The sequence below is a fragment of the Fusarium tjaetaba genome, assembly GCF_013396195.1.
Source record: "Fusarium tjaetaba strain NRRL 66243 chromosome Unknown NRRL66243_c0000125, whole genome shotgun sequence".
Classification (NCBI taxonomy): Eukaryota; Fungi; Ascomycota; class Sordariomycetes; order Hypocreales; family Nectriaceae; genus Fusarium; species Fusarium tjaetaba.
In genome coordinates this window covers 1-18,969 of record NW_023501321.1, presented here as the reverse complement: position 1 = coordinate 18,969, position 18,969 = coordinate 1, and the positions used below count along the sequence as shown (strand labels likewise).

The 18,969-nt window shown below is 48.3% G+C and overlaps 8 protein-coding genes across 8 annotated transcripts; 5 read left to right on the top strand and 3 right to left on the bottom strand.

Moving 5' to 3' along the window:
- Positions 1 to 55: 55 nt before the first annotated feature.
- Positions 56 to 1,725, top strand: FTJAE_6423 (benzoate 4-monooxygenase; the record flags this gene model as incomplete). Its single annotated transcript, XM_037353034.1, has 4 exons — positions 56 to 360; positions 412 to 641; positions 689 to 742; positions 791 to 1,725. The coding sequence occupies 4 exons, from the start codon at positions 56 to 58 to the stop codon at positions 1,723 to 1,725; spliced, it is 1,524 nt and encodes a 507-aa protein (XP_037206431.1).
- Positions 1,726 to 1,858: 133 nt separating this feature from the next.
- Positions 1,859 to 2,947, bottom strand: FTJAE_6422 (uncharacterized protein; the record flags this gene model as incomplete). Its single annotated transcript, XM_037353033.1, has 1 exon — positions 1,859 to 2,947. The coding sequence occupies one exon, from the start codon at positions 2,945 to 2,947 to the stop codon at positions 1,859 to 1,861; it is 1,089 nt and encodes a 362-aa protein (XP_037206430.1).
- A 482-nt stretch (positions 2,948 to 3,429) lies between these two features.
- Positions 3,430 to 5,122, bottom strand: FTJAE_6421 (cytochrome P450 monooxygenase oxidoreductase; the record flags this gene model as incomplete). Its single annotated transcript, XM_037353032.1, has 3 exons — positions 3,430 to 3,598; positions 3,644 to 4,817; positions 4,867 to 5,122. 3 exons carry the CDS (start codon positions 5,120 to 5,122, stop codon positions 3,430 to 3,432), a joined length of 1,599 nt encoding a protein of 532 aa, XP_037206429.1.
- A 1,635-nt stretch (positions 5,123 to 6,757) lies between these two features.
- On the top strand, positions 6,758 to 8,064 carry FTJAE_6420 (tyrosinase; the record flags this gene model as incomplete). The annotated part of the gene is made up of 4 exons (XM_037353031.1): positions 6,758 to 6,948; positions 6,998 to 7,160; positions 7,204 to 7,299; positions 7,357 to 8,064. The coding sequence occupies 4 exons, from the start codon at positions 6,758 to 6,760 to the stop codon at positions 8,062 to 8,064; spliced, it is 1,158 nt and encodes a 385-aa protein (XP_037206428.1).
- Positions 8,065 to 8,646: 582 nt separating this feature from the next.
- FTJAE_6419 (uncharacterized protein) lies at positions 8,647 to 10,486 on the top strand (the record flags this gene model as incomplete). Its single annotated transcript, XM_037353029.1, has 7 exons — positions 8,647 to 8,776; positions 8,842 to 9,325; positions 9,384 to 9,389; positions 9,437 to 9,477; positions 9,530 to 9,707; positions 9,770 to 9,842; positions 9,899 to 10,486. 7 exons carry the CDS (start codon positions 8,647 to 8,649, stop codon positions 10,484 to 10,486), a joined length of 1,500 nt encoding a protein of 499 aa, XP_037206427.1.
- Positions 10,487 to 14,143: 3,657 nt separating this feature from the next.
- FTJAE_6418 (glycoside hydrolase family 3) lies at positions 14,144 to 16,036 on the top strand (the record flags this gene model as incomplete). The annotated part of the gene is made up of 1 exon (XM_037353028.1): positions 14,144 to 16,036. The coding sequence occupies one exon, from the start codon at positions 14,144 to 14,146 to the stop codon at positions 16,034 to 16,036; it is 1,893 nt and encodes a 630-aa protein (XP_037206426.1).
- Positions 16,037 to 16,389: 353 nt separating this feature from the next.
- FTJAE_6417 (maltose permease) lies at positions 16,390 to 18,061 on the bottom strand (the record flags this gene model as incomplete). Its single annotated transcript, XM_037353027.1, has 3 exons — positions 16,390 to 17,692; positions 17,742 to 17,804; positions 17,862 to 18,061. 3 exons carry the CDS (start codon positions 18,059 to 18,061, stop codon positions 16,390 to 16,392), a joined length of 1,566 nt encoding a protein of 521 aa, XP_037206425.1.
- A 455-nt stretch (positions 18,062 to 18,516) lies between these two features.
- On the top strand, positions 18,517 to 18,969 carry FTJAE_6416 (c6 zinc finger; the record flags this gene model as incomplete). The annotated part of the gene is made up of 1 exon (XM_037353026.1): positions 18,517 to 18,926. A coding segment is annotated over one exon (410 nt), but the record flags the coding sequence as incomplete, so codon positions are not given.

Here is an 18,969-nt window from a genome sequence, read left to right as displayed (position 1 = left end):
CTCAAGCATCCCTACCTCATCCTCCAATATCTCCCCCTGTCAAAATCTTGCAATCATGGCTCTCACAGAACTCTTGATCTCTCCCTGGGCACCTCTCGCCCTCGCCGTTGCTCTCGTAGCATGGTACATCCTCCCATGGATCAGCAACTCCAACCTCCGCGGCATTCCCGCTCCCTTCCCAGCACAGTTCTCGAACCTCTGGTTACTATCTACATGTCGTCGTGGAAAGCGATATGAGATTGTTGATCAAGTGCATAAGAAGCTGGGTGTTTTGGTTCGCATTGCGCCGAACCATGTTAGTGTTGCTGATGTGGATGCTATCAACACTATCTACGGCCACGGAAATGGTTTCCTAAAGGCGTGAGTTTAATCTGGTATTATGATATAAGGGGCACAGAGCTAACGAATTAGTGACTTTTATGATACCTTTGTCTCTATTCGTCGGGGTCTCTTCAACACTCGCGACAGAGCTGAGCACTCTCGCAAGAGAAAGATCGTGTCGCATACTTTTGCGCCCAAGTCTGTCTTAGAGTTTGAGCCCTATATCCGACAGAATCTCGATATATTTATCAACCAGTGGGATCGCATTGCTAGCAACAAGGAAGCTGATGGCTATGGAAGCGTTGACTGCCTCAACTGGTGTAAGTGCATATTAACCTAACTCCTGGATCATACTGACATTCTGTAGTCAACTTTCTTGCTTTCGACATCATCGCTGATCTCGCGTTTGGCAAGCCCTTCGGTAAGTCCAAACAAGAAGATCACACTAGGATGAAACTGACACTACCAGGCATGCTCTCAACTGGTGCCGACATCGCTGAAGTCAAAGTCTCCCCCACTAGTCCCACCATCTACGCACCAGCCGTCGAGATCATGAACCGCCGCGGCGAAGTCTCCGCCACCCTCGGCTGCCTCCCCCAACTCAAGCCCTACGCCAAGTATCTCCCCGACCCCTTCTTCAGCCAAGGTCTCCAAGCCGTCGAGAACCTCGCCGGCATCGCCATCGCCCGCGTCAGCGAGCGTCTCGAGCGCGGCGGCGATTCCACCCGCAAGGATCTCCTCGCTCGTCTCATGCAGGGCCGCGATGAGAAGGGCGAACCTCTTGGTCGTGATGAACTCACCGCTGAAGCACTTACCCAACTCATCGCTGGGAGTGATACTACTTCTAACTCTTCTTGTGCGCTGCTGTATCATGTTGTTAGAACGCCGGGGGTTATGCAGAAGCTTTTTGAGGAGATTTCTGCTGTCGTTCCTGAGGACGTTGCTATTCCGGACTATGAATCTGTTAAGCATCTTCCCTACCTTGGCCACTGCATCAACGAGACACTGCGCATTCACTCCCCCTCTGGTATCGGTCTGCCCCGCGAGATTCCCCCCCACCACAAGGGCGTTACACTCCACGGACGATACTTTGGCCCGGGCACTGTTCTCAGCGTTCCTACCTATACGATCCACCATTCTACTGAAATCTGGGGCGCTGACGCTGATGAGTTCAAGCCTGAGCGTTGGGAGAACTTGACTGATAAGCAGAAGAATGCTTTCATCCCCTTTAGTTACGGACCTAGATCTTGTGTTGGAAGGAACTTGGCTGAGATGCAGATGAGACTTATTGCTGCTACTTGGATTAAGCGATATGATGTTCGTTTGAGACAGGATGTTATGGAGACAAGAGAGGGATTCTTGAGAAAGCCTATGGGTCTGGACGTTGGATTGGCGCGACGATGAGGGATCGGAAAAGGAGGAAATTGCATGTAAAATAGAGGCGTAGCGGATCGAAATGACATTCATGACTTTCTACATAAGTGTCCCATCTATCTGTGAATTGAACTAAACCTCCAGTCGTTTGCCCTGAGAAACATCATGGCATAGCCTCGTTGCCTATCGGTCTGATAAGTAGCCATATCACCTTTCTCACACTCTCCTCTTCCTTATCATCCTTTCGTCTATCCTTATCGACCTTCCTCATCTCCTTCTCATACTCTCTCTCACACTTCTCCCTCTCCCTATCCAATTTCTTCAACTCCCTCTCCAACTTGCGAGGCTCATCTGCATGCTTCCTATGAACCTTTGCAAAGTCCTCTTCTATCTTCCGCATCTCCTTGTCATAGTCCTCCCGTGCCTTTCTTGAATCCTCAGTCCAATCTTCATGCGCCTTGGCTCTATCTTTGGTCATTTTCTTCTCCTCCTTCTTTCGCTGCCGTTCACTTGTCGAAGCATGCATTTTACTTACAAAGTTATCCGGTACATGTAGTTCAGGTAAGGGTGTAAGGTCGAGTGGTGCAATCCACGGCTCAAGGGCTTGAAGTCTGCGTTGCTGTACCGTAACCGGAGACCGAGCCGAAACATCTTCCAATGGCCCAAGAATCATGCTGTTCTTCTGGATCTTCCCCTCCTCATTGAGAATGGGCATCCGAGCATAACGAGCAACGACATCTAGCTTGGCAAACTCTGCTTTGAGACCTCTAGGCATGAAGAGTTCTTTATTCGCCGTGCTGAGGCAAATCTCACTTCGAGATTTACTTATGGCGTATGTCGAAAGAGTAGCTGCCGCATTAACCGAGTTACCTACGATTTGTGCGGTGTGCAGTGGTATCATTGATACAATACTGCCGGCCAATCCTAGTATCTGGACTGGCGGGCTTGCGACGGTAGCACGGTTGAGGTCATCGAGAAATCTGAGGAAGACTTCCCGAGGGAGATGGTATTGGTCTTCGAGGATAGGTGGAAAGGCTCGTAGGAAGGGAGAGCCGAGTTTGGAGCTTGTTGCGGGAATAGCAATGGGCTTCTCTGATGATTGAAGTGTAGGTTGCTCAGGTGTTTGGATAGGTAGAGTACGAGGTTGGCTCGCCCCTGAGAATGTTGGTGCTGAAGTTGTTGCACCAAGGCTGGAGTATGGCGGAGGCGCATCAGGATAAGAGTAGCTGCGAGTATCCATCTTTGAAACCATTTTGTTAGCGACAAGAATGATGGTGTTTAATGATACCGATCAGTAGTGACTGCTGAAGTGCGAGCGTTTATATATTAAGCCAGTCTACCTATATCTTCTCATAGCTGGGTGAGAGCTAAACCGGAATCAGTTAGTCATTCGAGCAGGAGGCCTGGAGCATAAGCTTTAGCAAATAGCGACATCAGATTGGCTTGCGCCTCACCAGGAACTCCATCCGAGATTCCCTTTATGTATTAGGGAGATAGCATCATATCTCAAAAAGGCCATCTCGGCACTTTCGGCAGCTGATCATCGGCAGCGTCGTCGATCCAAGTTGATAAGCGATAAAATAGCAACAACTACGAGTGGCTGTGAAGCTTCGGCATACCCACCTTGGTATTCCCTGCAAAATGAGGCTAGTACATATCGGGTAGGATAGCGCGAGGTACGGACTAGAGCAAACAAGCATGATAAAGTAACTTGTATTAGGCCGAGGAAATAATCTAGCTCTCAATGATTACTCTGACTCCATTACTTCCACTCTCCGTCATCGGAATGAACATGTCATGGTCATAGCGAACATCCTTCTCCGTCGTTTCGTACAGACGCATGCAGGGCATCACTCTCAAGACCAGAGCTGCAAGAGAGAGGTACAGCTCGCATAATGCAAGACTGAGAATAGTTAGCAAAGTTTTAACGGGTAAAAGTGTGTCTTACTTTTTACCAAGACATCCACGACTGCCCTTTGAAAATGCAATCATAGGCTTCTCCAGATCCTTTCTGAGCTTGTTGTCCTCATCGATCCATCGTTCGGGAGCGAAGGTATACGAGTCTGGGAAGACAGACTCATCGTGGTGTGCAATAGCCGCTGACATGCCAATTGCATAACCTCGAGGCAGCACCAAAGTCGTCGGCTTCTTGTTGAATTCTCCCTTGTAAACGAGGTCTTCTGTTGTCGGCACTCGAGCTGTGCGACTAGAAACTCCGTATGATAGACGTAGACCCTCATTGATCACAGCTCCAAGATATGGAAGCTGCTCTAGTGTCGTCCATGAAGGTAAGTGGCATGGATCGTCAACAACTTGCTTCAGTTCATCTTGTAACTTCTTCAAAGTTTCAGGCTGCGATAAGAGGAAAAATGTTATCACAGCCAAAGCCCAGCTCGTCGTCTCAGTCCCGGCGTTGACAATAGTAACAGCCTCCTCAACAAGACGATCCTGCTTCTTCTCGCTATCATCTAGCTCAGATTGCAGTAGATCAGCGAAAATCGTAGGTCGATCATAGACAATGCCTGCATCCAGTTCATTCTTCGTCTTTTGGACACGCGAAGGAATGTCGATTTGTAAAGTTCGAATAAGAAGCGCTATATCAGTCGGAAGAACGTTAATAAAATATTTACCCAGCTTAACGCTAGAAACAAGAATCGGAAAAAATCGAAAAAAGAACACTGGTTTGAGAACCGCGAGAGTAGCTTCGCGGTAATTAGGCTGCCACTGATTTCGCGACAGTAATCCAAAAGCTTCGCCGAAGCAGTAGCTCGAAATAGCATCAGAAGTAAAACAACTGTAAGCATGAGCGATTTCGAAAGGTTTGCGATCTTTTTCATCCCTGTTCTCGGCCAGAAGTTTGTTGCAGAGCTTTTGCGCTAGGTCGTGGACTTCTTGCTCGAGACGTGCGATCATAGCGCGTGAGAAGAACTTGGCGACGGGCGCACGTCTTGCGCGATGGAGATCGTGATCAGGGGTGCCAAAAGCGTTTCCTGTACCAGCTGCTGAGCCGTTGACTTGATGGAAGGGCTTGTCGCGTTTGCGACCGCCGACAGCGTAGATTTCATCCGAGAAGGACATATCGGCGCAGTGCAGCTCATTGGGATTGATGCGGATAATGGGGCCTGGAAGAGAATTAGAGCTTTCCGTTACGACTTGCTGAAATAGTCCTACCATATTTTTCGTGCATTTGCTTGATGGTATGGGTATAGCGACCGACGAGGATCACATCGTAGTAGAATTCAGGTAGGTATGTAGCCGCAGCGAGTTTCGGACCAGGGATCTTGCTCAGCGGATGAAGAGGCGAGACATTATATAACGCCTGCAGAACTTTGAACACAAACCACGCCGATACAAGAGCTACTGCCCAGTCTCGAGCCGTCAGCGATGTTAAAGTGCCGTGAAAGGCTGACCAAGTAGCGTCCGCCATTATGTTTCAAGCTTAACAATATCAGGATGGGGATTGGCGGAGAACAAGAGGTTTTTAAACAGAGGTTGATCAATTTGTTTCTTCCTTCAATCACATGATTAATATCCGTTTGCCCTCTCGCTTGCTCGGAACAATGTAACCCTTGAAACGTCTATTTAGCTCCATGAGGCTATCACCTCCGTCCTTATGGGGCTGAGTTCTTCATCGTCGACCCACAGTCCTCCGCGCCAAGGGAACGTGCTTGATGAATCCACTTCTCGAAGGTTTCTTCGTAAGGCTGTCCAGTGAGAGTTGACCAGAATTTTGGATCTAACTTCTTAGTTCACGACTCTCCGATCCGAACGTCCTTTATGCTGGATTAAAGGATTAGGTTATCGTTCAATCCTGGACTCCTGTGGCTTTTATTTGTCTAGAGACTTTGATGCTTTGTAAAATCATGAAGTTGAAGAACGGGAACGTAGTTCCATCAAGCTTCGATGACTACCGCAGTATCAATATCAAAACTAAAAGTCGATATAGCTCTCCTTCTAGCTCTTTAAAACTCACAGTAGACTTGAGATAAGGTGTTCCTTCAGCGACCAGGTAAAGCTAAGTTCTGCATCTCGCTAGTTCCTCAGACGCAGCGAGTGGTAGTTTCAGCTAACCTACACCCTTAAGCAGCTGCACCTCCATATCGATTCTTTTCTCAGCTGGCCTACTTTTCTGCGATCATATTTTCGTCATAAGACGCATGTGGAGTCTAAAAACATATTTGAGCTTACTTCTGAGGTTTTGGGTGACGTTCAGGGGACCAAGCGGCATCACTGGTTTGAGTACTGGTCGCGGCTTTTTCCCCATTGGCTCACGGATTATGACGGAAAGCAGGTAATGAGGGGATGCCCTGAAACGGCAGCATATAATTACCAATGCCTTCGCCTTATTGATGACCTGGGAAGCTTTACTAGTCCAGGCTAAGCAGCAATTTTCTTTCTTCCAAGAAGACCCTTGGACAGAACATACACATAGTCAAGTTTGCAAGATGCATATACAAGAATAGCGGGCGAAAGACCGTTTAAACGCCAGATCATCTAACTAGCCCCGAGTTAGTATGAATTTGCGAATTAACTACAGTCAGCCATTGGTTACCCTTAAATCTTAGACGCATATGCCCAGGGACATCCGGGTAAATCGCGACCTAACCCGTTGCTCATCAGTTTCCTTGCCCTTACGAAAACTCGCGGGATAACTTCCATGATAAGCAGTAAATCCATGCCGAGCGATAAATATTCCATCCACTGGCTCTTCAATGCTTTAGCCTCAATTGTGCCTGATTGGCATACCTTGCAAGTATGGTGTAGCCTGTCAGACCCCGCGCCCTAGGGCTGCAGAGCCAAGGGCTTGTGAATCTGGTTCCAGCAATGATGAGCGGGACTTGCGGCGCAACACCACGAATAGAGCTTGCTCCGACTTGGCTACAGCAAGGGTCCTTGGACTTTGTCTCCATCTTATCATTTATACGGCCATGCACTAATACAGTTTTGACCGTATTTTTCTGCTTACTTTTCTGTTATAATCTCATCTCGCTGCCCTTTTGTTCCTTACAATCTTGGGACCCAGATATTGTCAAGAACAGCTACGAAAACGGGCAACGAAACCATGCAGCTGTCTTATGGAATACTCACTGCGTTGCTGAGCGCATCATCGCTCGCTGCGGCCTCGCCGACTCAATCCGCTAGCGATCTCATGCTAGAGCTCAACAGCAAGGCGACCAGTGCGCTAGAAAATGTCCAAGCACCAAGCAGTCGCAAGAAGTGCACAATTGCCAATGCCGACGTGCGCCGGGATTGGTAAGTTGACCTCCAAGATGCATTGAGCAGTGGCTAACAACTAGTACAGGAAAGTTCTCTCAAAGAAGGAGAGAAAGGCTTATATTAAAGCCGTTCTATGTCTGCGAAAGAAACCTTCCAAAGCGGACCCTTCTTTCGCACCTGGCGCACGCACCAGATATGACGATTTTGTGGCTGTGCATATCAACCAAACTCGCTCCATCCATGGAACAGTCGGTTCTCGTCCTTCTCGAGTCACTGATCGATAGCTAACAGTTATTGAAGGGAAACTTCTTCACCTGGCATCGATACTATACCTGGACTTATGAAAAGGCTCTGCGAGATGAGTGCGGCTACAAGGGCACCCAGCCAGTAAGTGATCTACTTAATGGCCTACGATAAGAATTTCAAGCTTACAATCGACTTTAGTATTGGAACTGGTTTGAGACCGGCGACTATGCTACTAACCCCCTCTTCGATGGCTCCGAGACCAGCATGAGCGGCGACGGCGAGTTCTTCAAGCACAACGGCTCTGTTTCTGGCCAAGGAGCTATTTATCTTCCAAGCGGCAATGGAGGTGGCTGTATCAAGAAAGGTCCCTTCGCCGGCGCGACCGCTAACCTTGGACCTCCCTCTCCCGGCATGGACGGAATGAAAGCCACCGCTACGCCTCTTGAGTACAACCCTCGGTGTCTCCGTCGAGATCTCAGCCGCTACGCGATTGATAAGTGGATGACTCTACCTAAATTGTACAATGTCACTCTTGGTGATGCTTCACGCAGCATTCAGGTCATGCAGGATGAGTTCCAAGGCCGGTTTCCAGATCTTTTCTTGGGCTTGCACGCAGCTGGTCATTTTGCTATTGGTGGCGACTCTTCTGACCTTTACTCTTCTTCTAACGAGCCTATTTTCTTCTTGCATCATGCCATGGTAGATCGTATTTACTGGATCTGGCAGGCTTTGCATCCCAAGCAGGCATGGGATATTGCTGGTACTATCACTATCGGGAACAGGCCTCCTAGTCGAGACGCTTTGAAGTCTGATCCACTGAACATGGGAGTTAACGCAGCTGAGATCACCGTCGACGATGCACTTGACACCTTGGGCGGATCTCCATTCTGTTACATCTATCTCTAAGGGTTCAGCAGAAAACATGACATTTCACTGCGTTCTTCATAGCAATAAAATTCGCCTAATTCCCAAGCGAGTCGTCCGTTAAGCAAGGACAAATCTAGACTCGGTCACGAGGTGACCAAGAACCTTATCATCCAGTGAGAACAAGATTTGTTTAAATAGAAGCACGCTAGAACCCCCGGACTCTCCATGGAGTTGGAGTAGATGCGTCTGTCAAAGTGTCACCCAACTGGGCCGACTCCACCTCGTCAGAAGCCGCTCTAGCTCTACCAGAGTTTACCAAATATGGACTTAGTCGACGCCTCAACATGCCTGACAGGCCGACTATTGTCTTAAGTCAGGTCAAAGTCACTCCATTTAAGCGAGTGCTAGACCAATACAATTGCTTTGCTAGAGGCTAGAACTGAACCAGACCGTTGGGTCAACTGATCTACCGAAGTTTATGATATACGAGAAAAATATGCCGAACTAAGGAATGGAGACGAGATGAATCGAAATGGGTACTTAAATAGCCCAATGAGGACTTCATTTTAACCTTTTCTTGCTTTGATTGACGAAATAACCTTTGACGTCTGTTAAGGGAAAATGGTTTCATTCAAGAAAGTTCTGACGCTGTTGTTCGTCGGTGCGGCCAGCGCACTTCCAGCAGCTGACAGCAATGGCCGACTGACTGATTTGATGCTCGATAAGAAGGACCTCTTAGACTCAAGAGCAGGTTCGTAAACCTCTTGCGTAAACCTCTTGCACAACGGAACTCGACTAACAACTAACCCTTTTTAGTCTGCAAGGCCAATGACCCCAACTACCTAGCCTTCAAGAAAAACCAAGCCAACGGGTCCGCGTTTGGCTCGAACTACATCCAAAGCACTGTATCTACTACCATCACGCCCATAGTCCGGAGTACCTCAACGAGAGTTACAGTCACCACGACTACCCTGGTCGGTATAAAGACCATCCGAACTACCATCTTTTTCGTGACCGTCACTACTGCGACAAAGACCGATTTAGCTACAGTAACTCTGACAAGCACTGCCCTTGTTACTGATCTCACAACTAAGACGCTTACGAACACGGCGACTAAGAGAGTCACCAACACAAAGGCGGTTCAGGTGGCTGTGACGGATGTTGAGCAGGTTACCCAGAGGATCACAACTGGGCTCACTACGACTGTTACTGTCGATGCTGATGTTACGCTTACAACGGATGTAACCGACGCTGCTACTGTTGATATTCTGACGACAGTGTCAACCACGATTTCCACTCTGTAAGTACTTACCGAGCATTACCAGCAAGAGGATATATACTAACAAAGACTCAATTAGTGTTACGTGAGTCTTTGCAACTATGACGTTGAAATATTATATGTTCCTAACAGTCGTGATAGAGCACCAACTCCCACGGTCTATGTTCCCGAAAGTAAGTTCTTCCATCTCCCAACATCACCGAGTCCGCACTAATAGTTCCCCAGCGGAGGTTCACTGCAAAGTCGTCGGTAATGCAGATGATACCAACTATTGGAGTGGGGGATCCGGCCGGTCAATCGGAAATCCCAGCTTTAGCGTATGCAGAGACTTTTGCTCGAGCGATTCAGAAGCCGCCAGCTTCGGTTTCAACAAGGTCGAGTGCGACTGCTATAATGGCACAGTGTAAGTCATCGCCAGTGCTGCGCATGTTCTTTGCTTGTTTACAGTACTGACTTCGATAATAGGAGTGCTGCGGTTTCACCAGACCCTTCATCTGACTGGACATTCTACGACATGTTGTGTGGTTCCGCCAATCAGGTAAGTCTCAACATCGAACTTCACATACATTACAAGTAATACTAACTATCCTTGAGCCTTCGCGTTTTAAACGAGCAGTGAAGGCATTCCAAGCCCAAATACCCGATTATCTACCCAGCAAAGCTCCCAGCGCCGTGAGCAGCGCGTGTTCATGCCTAATCGCCAGCCCCTCTGCCCCCACGACTACCACCTTCACCGCCAAAGCCTCCAGGACTATCACTACCACACAAACCCGAACGAATACTTTCTCTGTCAACAAGCTAAAGACCACAGTATTTCTGGACCGGCAGACGAGCACCTCTACCAGCTCAACAAAGACCGTAAAAACAGGCTCCCAGACTGTAACCCAAACGAATCGGAAGAGCGCGACGGTCACGAAGCCTGTTACTGTGACGGTTACCAACTTCAACACTGTTTTGGTGACTAATACTAATGTTGTTGATGCTACAAACTACAATACGGTTTTCGTTACGAATGTTAATACCGTGGCTGAGACGGATTATAATACTGTTGTTGTGACGAATGCGGAGGGGTTCACGGTTACTCAGTTTTACACTACTGTGCAGACTGGTGTGGCTACGAGTGTGATTACACCGGATGCATATACTACGACCAGTGGAACAACAACTATCTGGGGGTCTTAAAGTCACTAGTGCTTAGAATCTGTAGCTGTATTATTACAGATCAATGAACACCTCAGTTGCATCCTTCTCCTTATGCATTTGTTCATCGGTTCCCAGAAATGCCTCTAATTTCTAATTTCAGCACTTATTCAAAATAGAAACCAACACACGGAGTTGTGATGTTTGGTACATACAGACGGCATTTGCTCTTAAGCTTCGGGCTATTCTCGATCACTTCTGACATAGGAGTCATTCTTTTGGGGAGGAGCAAGCTGTGGCATCCGCCTTAACCTCGTGCGCCAGCTCGCGTCTCGCCGCCGGAATGCCACTTGTACGGAGGTCTACGCTGGATGGCCCGTCAGTGAACGATGTGAGCAATTATCTGACAGCTTAAAAAATTATCCCATGTCCCATACTGACTTAAGACAGCTCAAACAGGCTAGGGCACAAGTTTTGACTCTTGATTTTCTCGATGAGACCTCAATTAAGTCTGCCGTGAATGATTATGAGAAAGCCCCTCTCGATGTTCTTATCAACTGTGCAGGTTTATGTCACTTTTGGTAAATTGAAAACGGGAGATCTAACAGCTTAATTACTAGGAATTGGTCCCGAGCCAGACGTTTAGCACTAACACACGGCAGACATTCTCATGGAAAAGTTTCGCACCAGTACTGTAGTATATGGACTCACTACCTCTATAGAGACATATGGCGTGAGTCTGACAGCAAGTCCAGGGCCCATTTCTCACGACCAAGTACTTCTACCTCAACCTCAAGCTCGCGAACTGGCGTGTCTACAATGTCTCATCCAAAGCTAGTATCTTCAGTAGGCGATCTTCTAAGAGTAACTGGCTTTTCAGGGCTACCTCAGAAGTAGATAATATCCAGGGTCAAGATCTGGCTTGCCGTCTATCAAAGACAGCTCTGAACCAGCTGACAGCCACCATGGCTGCTGAATTCACAAACAACGGCGATAGAATCGCTGTCATTGCTGTTTACCTTGGGAGTTTGGCTACGTGGCCACTCGGCTTTCAAGGTTCAGATCTCGTTACAACATGAGAGAGTGCATCCAAGGTGTGGTCCGTTTCATTAAGAACACAGGCCTGAGCGAAGGCGGATCTTTCGTGGCCTGGAAGGGACAAGCAATGCCTTGGTAATTGGGAAATGCTTTGGTCATGAATGTATTGTCCTATTCTCGTGCTAATATGTAACCTAGGCACAGACTACTCAGATGTAATATATAAGTATGTTCCATAAAGAGTTCCAGTTAGTCACAGTCACAAGGTAAATGATTTAGTAGATAAAATGAGTGCAACTACGAGCGAATCTGAAATCTGTGGCTTGCTGTACTCAGCTGAAATGCTGCCAACACCAGTAAATAAACAATAGCTCTCGATACCGTCAATAGCGTCACAACTATTGATTGCTCAAGGCCTTTGAGGCTTTCGCCAGCCATTCATCTTTAAATGCATAATCGGCATGGGGAATTTAGGGTCTACGTCAAAGCAATATTTGCTGAAGAGGAGAGCTCAGGTAAGACATGGCGCTAGGCCCAGAAGCGTCCAAACCCGAGATGGCCACGCACCTGACACAATCGGGCCTAGCGGTACTGGAAAGTGGAGTCTTAAATCCACCGGGATTAATACAGGATGTGAGGGCTGGATGAAATGGAGGGTTGGTGATAGTGGGCCTATTGTGAGGCTGGATTACGATAACCCTTATGTCGGGGCTAATTCTTACTCCTGCAGCGTTGACTCAGCTAAATATACTGTTGAGAGGGAGGGGGGGACTGGTGATCATGCAACTGTCAAATTTATCGTCAACAACAAGTAGCTATGATTCTAGGGGAAGAGGCGCTTTCTATCTGTATCTAGTTCTTTCTATCAATTTGTTTCTTTTTACTCTGAATCTTCAAAGAAACGCTTGATGCAGTTATTCTGACCAGTTGAAGGTGCACTGCTGGGTACTTGAAAGTGTCGCCATTTGGCTCCTGGTTGAGGTTGGTTGCTAAGAAAGCGAGTTGTCAAAGGCCAAGAAGAAACTTTGTCAAACTACCTTGGTATCTAGATACGTTATGAATTAAACCTACCCGTCTTTGCCCAAATCCTCTTCAAATGATACACAAATCAACTTTGGTGATCTCTTCCCATTCGCTATACTCAAACCAACTTGCCCACCACGAAGAGGAAGCTTTCTCCTCTTCTCTCCGTCTGAAGAGATACCAGGCTCCTTTATTGTCACATCTCACGGTATAGTGTCCAACGCGCTCGTTCATCCGGGCGTCTTCAATGATAGGTGTTTGTGCTGCGACAATTGTCAGAGCAGCATAGCCTTACACCTCAGTCAACATGTGTGCTTCCCTCGACCAGTCCTCACTCGTGTCCTGTATAATGCCGAGCGATTTGATCCAAATATAGTAGTAGCCCAAACAGCGACATACAGTGATGGCATCGCAAAAAGTCCTTCGGAGTCTGAAGATAGGCGTGCCTTGGAAGAGATCATTTTTGGTAGTTGCAGTGAGCTTGAGGATATTGGCTCGTCCCTAGCGGTAGCTTAGGGCGACGTAGGGGTAAGTCTTAGAGTGATGGTCCTCGTTTGTGATGACGTGGAAATGGGGATCGTGAAAGCATCAACAAGACTCTTTCAGCGACTGTGTGAAGACTGTTAATTAGGCGAAGGGGAGTGATGCAACACTTTCCAGACATTCATTGAATATTGGAACAGCTGGAATACGCATGACTGGGGATCATGTGTGTGAATTGAAAGTGCAATTGTAATTTTGTTTGTTGCGCCCGTCCTTACTTTTGGGCGGCTAATAAGAACTGGATTACCAATGAATTTAATTGAGGCTGGATGCTCAACACCCTCCCACTTGTTGCTTATTCTCAGCTGGGAGGCCTAGCCAATGGCAGACATAATTTAAAATCCTAGCATCAACTGAGTTTCGAAAATTCATTGGCATTGACGTATTGACATCGCTAAATACTACGCTGATTGATCCCAGTAAATTGGGCTGTTCAGCCAGTTTTACACATTAAATGTAATCCTATGGTTTGAAGAGCCCGACTTTTCAAGCCCACACGCGCGTAGCGGCCAGCCTGATGGGTTATCAAGACACAATGTTTCAGGATGGTTGAAAACACACAGGGGGATGAAATTTGGCTATGCCGCCATGTCCATTTCTTGCACACCAATACAAGGCCAGAGGCACGCATGGAACGTCACTGACATATCCTCATTGACCTGCGAACATACTGAGGACCCCTGAAGGCTCATTCTGAATTCAGCTACTACGCGCCGGAGAAGACATAAAGCAACCTGAGTCATGCCAGGTGGCGCTGTTCTGCACAGCTTGCGCTGTGTGCCATATCTTTCTACCCCTGCAATTAGCAGCTTTGCACATTTGACAGCTGAAGGGCCTGAATATAGTATATTTGGTGAGATAAGGCCACTGCATGTGTATAAATTACAAGTATGGTAGTTTCGCCCATGCTTAACCTATTCGACTGTTGAACAGACTGTTCTCGCATTGTTCTCGACTCTCTTTAATTTTGGCGCTTTTCTATTCCCCTTTTCTTTAGTAAGCCGGTCCTTGCTGCTATCAAGATATGCCTGATATTTCGCTTCCTCATCTTATCTGCCGGTTAAGACGTGTATTATTCCGCTAATTTCAACCGATATGATGCTATTCGGAGCAGTATCCTATCTCTTCACACTCTTTATCTACGCTCAACTTACTACAGTAGCTTGGAGTTACAGTGATAAGGCATGTTGCAAGAGAGCCCTCGAGGAAAACGCCTTTGTCTCCCTCAACAATGGCGCCGCTTTTAAGGATAGCATCGTCTGCGGACAGGTCTACAACGAGTCTTCTCCCGCCGCACCAGATGCTTACGTTACGTACAACTTCTGCAAAAGCGAATGTGGCGGCTGGGGTGTCTCCAGCGTCGAAAACGCGGACCAGTGGGCTGGGCCGATTGTCCAGTTTATTCTTCCATCCGTCATCTTCAGCATGAACATCCCTAGAACGTTCGAATTCGTTTCATCCCAGTGGCCCGACATTCTAGTCTTGAGCAATCTACGTGGTTGGAAACGAGCATTATTGTCGCTCGTAATGACATTTCCGGCACTGCTGTTTGTTTTCGCCGACACTGTTGTATGGGTTATGACTATCATGTGCATGGCAGGTCCGATGATGGTTGCCGGCCTGCATGAAGCACTGCTCGACTTCAAGATACTGGAGGCATTGAAGAGAAGGAATTACATACCTGATCCGCCGAGGGTATCTGAAGAAATTCCTCTGAATCCTATGGGCGACAGTGTGTTTGTAAACAACGTGGCTGGTGAAATTGAGCTCCATAACCATGGTGAAGACTTCGATGGGTTAAGGGAGAAGGTAGAGCTCCTGGTGATCGTCCTTGCTGGCAACCTTCGACTCAAGGCCTACGGACCATGGACTGACAACCTTGTGTTGATTTCTGAGACGCTACTGGCTACAAAAGGACGTCGGTTTAACGCCATGAGATCGCTTCCTGCCCAGACACCTTCAGACCTACCGTCATCACACGGAACACCCATATTACCCAACACTGAGGCGAACCAGAACTATTCCAGCTTATCCGAGCAGCTCAAGAGGCTCATGACGGCGCAGTCTGCTTTCGGCGCCATCGTCGGTGCAGCGGTCGTCTTCTACCTCGGTGCCTTCATCTACACTATCCTGGATCTACTAGGCGATAAGAGTAACCAAGATGCCGCCATCTCTCTGGCGTTTGGTGTCGAATGGATGATCATCGTGCATGTCGCAATTGTCAACGGGTTTCTTCTTGCCAGCAATAACCCTAGTCCAGTCACCATGCTCATCGGGCGACCGCCTTCAACTCGCAAGCCTCGCGAGATTTTCCCTCCCATCTACGACGGTATACTACAGCCAGTGTTTATGTGGCGGCGGGGGGTTAATAAGATGGAGTGGCTCGAGAAGTCCAGAGCGTGGCGGCGTGGCGATCAGAGATTCATGAATGACGTCCGAATCAAGAACCGGGATTATCTGGGCTGGATCGCAATCCCCACCATCATTCTCATTTCCCTACCGCCGGCGGCAGGGGCCGTGGTAGCATGGCAGACTCCCCCACGGGGTTGGGGCTGCAGGTCACTGTGTTTTGTCACGTATGCAGGTTTCCAGATGGTCCTTACTCCGTTGTACTTTTTCATCACACGTAAGACGGCTCGGAAGACAACACTGCAGCGCGTCATCCACTATTTCTGCGTTATGGTGTTCAGCGTAACGGTTCTGCTAGCTCTTTTTACTAGCATCGCGACGACTCTCATGCAGATCATTGGGGTCTTTCGGAACTGCTTCTGCTACGTCAACAGCGGGATGTGGCTCAATCTGAACAACGCTATCGTTAATGTGGCTTCTGACACGAAGAACCGGAGAAATTCGAGCGATGGGTGGATTGTGATGGGCGGAGTTGCCACTGCTTTCATGGCGGTGTGCTCTTTTTTCGGATGTTGGTTTCAGATGAACATCCGGGTCAGTTTTGAGGATGCGATTAAGGATATCGATGAGTTGTTTTAAATCAGTGTATGGTGAGTTTGGGTTGCCTTTCATTGAGATGACTATTGGCAGGCTGTGTATAGTGCCTTTAATGCTGGAAGAGATATTCTATCTTAGTTGTTGGACTGGGGAGTTCGAGTTAGCCTGGTATGGTTAGAAGATAATAAGTGTTAGAGAGATAGAGTTCTTATATATCGGATGCTGCGCTTCTCAAAATCGATCATGAACCATTTACTACTGCGAGTTTCATTAGGCCGTGAATATGTTCAGTGTAAATGATATTGACCCAATTACTATGTGAAGTTACTCTGTGCCAATCACTATCTACCTAAGAATCGCTACAACCCCCGCGCACTTCATTCGAGTTCAACCCTTTACATCTTGTGGGTTCCCATCTGTCTAGGGCTAACCTTGTTGTGGAACATGTGATCAATCTCATCGTATCGTCGCCCTTTCAGCTCCGGAACATAAACCCAACTCCAGATAAAGCCAGTCAAACCCAGACCACCAAAGATGAAGCCAACCTTGCCCTTGAGATTACCCTCATCCGGGTTGACCATGTACGGAATGGCAAAGTTCATAGCGAGACCCATGACAGACTGTGTGGCAGTAGCAAGCGCCATTGTTTTGGCCTTGAGGCTGAGCGAGGCCGTCTCACCAAGAACAGCAAAAGCCATGGCTCCGACAGTGGCGAAGTAGACGTAAGCGTAGATGACTGTGCATGCGGCTTGCACCCACTTGGCAGCTGACGTAGGGACTACATCCATGATACCGATGAGAAATAGGAGGAGTGTTAGAGCCCCCATACCAGAGAGGAAGATCTTGCGACGGCCGAAGGAGTTGACGACAAACCAACTGCAGATGTTGCCGAGTACTCCGCATGCTGTGACACCGACGCCGAGATCGAAGCTGCGAGAGGTCTCGAGACCGGCGAGTTGGAAGAAGTAGGTTGAGTAGCCGAGGACAAAGATGATACCGACAAAGTGTTGGCAGACAAAAACTCCCATGCTGATCATAGTTCGGATGAGATCAGTTCCCTTGAAGCACTGGATCCATGATGCTTCCTCAGCAGAAGCAGCTTGTTCCTCGGCGATTGTCTCCTTGATAGTAGCGAGCTTGGCGTCAATGTCGACACCAGTGCCGTAAAGCTGAATCAGTGACTTCTTCGCCTCGTCAATCTTACCCTTTCGAACAAGATACCAAGGAGTCTCGGGAGCGAAAGGCAGACCAACAGCAAGGATGACAATAAAGACACCCTGCGTAGCCAGCGCACCCCTCCAAGCCCAATGATCCGTCCTCTCACCAAAAGCCTTGATTACACCATTCGATACCAACTGCCCAATGGCAATTCCAAGGTTGACGCCCGCCGTAGCAATACCACGGAAAACAACCGGCGAAATCTCAGACGTCGCCAACGGTGCAAGCGTCAGGAAGAAACCCAACCCAAGACCGATGATGAGCTTGGACATGAGGAACGCAACGTTGGTATTGGACATGCACTCTCCGATCGTACCGCCCGTTGCGAGGAGGAGGGCCATGATGAGGGAATTCTTTCGGCCGACGTAGTCGCAGATCCAGGAACACATGAAACCGCCGAAGAAACCGCCAACGGAGCTGATGCAGTTGAAGGCGGTTTGCCAGTCGGCGGGGAGGATGGCTTCGCCGTTTTCGACGTATCTAGGGCGAATTAGTGGTGGCGGGAAGGGAGATCGGATGACGGGCGTACCCAAAGTCGCGTCGGAAGGCGGCTACGGATATCATGGCTCCGTTGATTTGAGCATCGAAGCCCCTGTAACCGAGTGGTTAGAAACTATGATCCTGATGATCAGGCATGAATTCGACTTACCAGCCTACAGCTGCAATTGACCAGTAAAAACACCACCAAACAACAGCGGGATGTTGTTTAAAGCATTGCTTGAGTGTCAACTCATGCTCAGCCTGACGGTCTGTCTCGACAGCATGACTCTTTGCATCAATAAACTCGGTGCCAGACACCTTGGCCTGGAGTTCAAGATCTGCTTTGGCGGTAGTATTCGACGTCTCCATGATTGATAATAACCAGTTGATAAGAATAAAGTGGAAACTGATGATGGATGCTGGTGATAACTGATAAAGATGCGGGTCAACTGCCGAGTCTTATATACAGCTGCATAATCGTAACATCATCAATAGTTTCCGGTTAAAGACATGCCATACTCGAATTGGTTGTCGACTGTGACATGGCATGACAAGCAGAGAAGCACGAAAATCATGCGCAGAAAAAAGGAATTGGCTTTAGCTAACACGGTCTAGACCAGTCTGGGGGTTTGTGGGGAGACCACGAAAATCTGGGGATGCTGAGCTTACCCCAGTTTGGCTGATACGAGCGACATTCCCCGACGAGAGCCCACTTTCCGGCGTCACGAGTCAAGAGCTATAAGGAGCGATATTCCCCGACGCAACATCCACTTTGTTTCTCTCCTCCTTCTGCAACCTTCGTCATATCTCCGCAAACACCAGAAATGTCAGCTGAAGCGGATCGTCGGCCGGGGAAGAGACCTGCGCCAAGGGGCACAGCGTTTTATCCCCGCAAACGAGCTAATACAGCTTGTCAAGTCTGCAGAGCTAGGAAGACAAAGTGCGATAACCAGAAGCCGGCTTGTTCTTACTGCGTCAGTGTGGGAGCGACGTGCATTCAGTCTCCGGTTGATCTATCGGCGTTTGACCCTGCGAGTCTCAAGATTTTGGAGAGGCTGGATGAATTGGAGAAGTTGATTCGCGAGCCAAAGCCTGACACTACCAATCAAGATGTTGCCCAGCATGAGACAGAGCTGCTGCCCGAAGAGTCACCTTCGCAGTTATCCCCAGAGAGTATAGGCGACATCCCCCTACGAAGCATCCTCCCCGAGAAGATGGAAAGCCTCCTCCTCTGGTCCGTCCTCTCCCGCGACATGTCATCCCACACAACCCTCCAC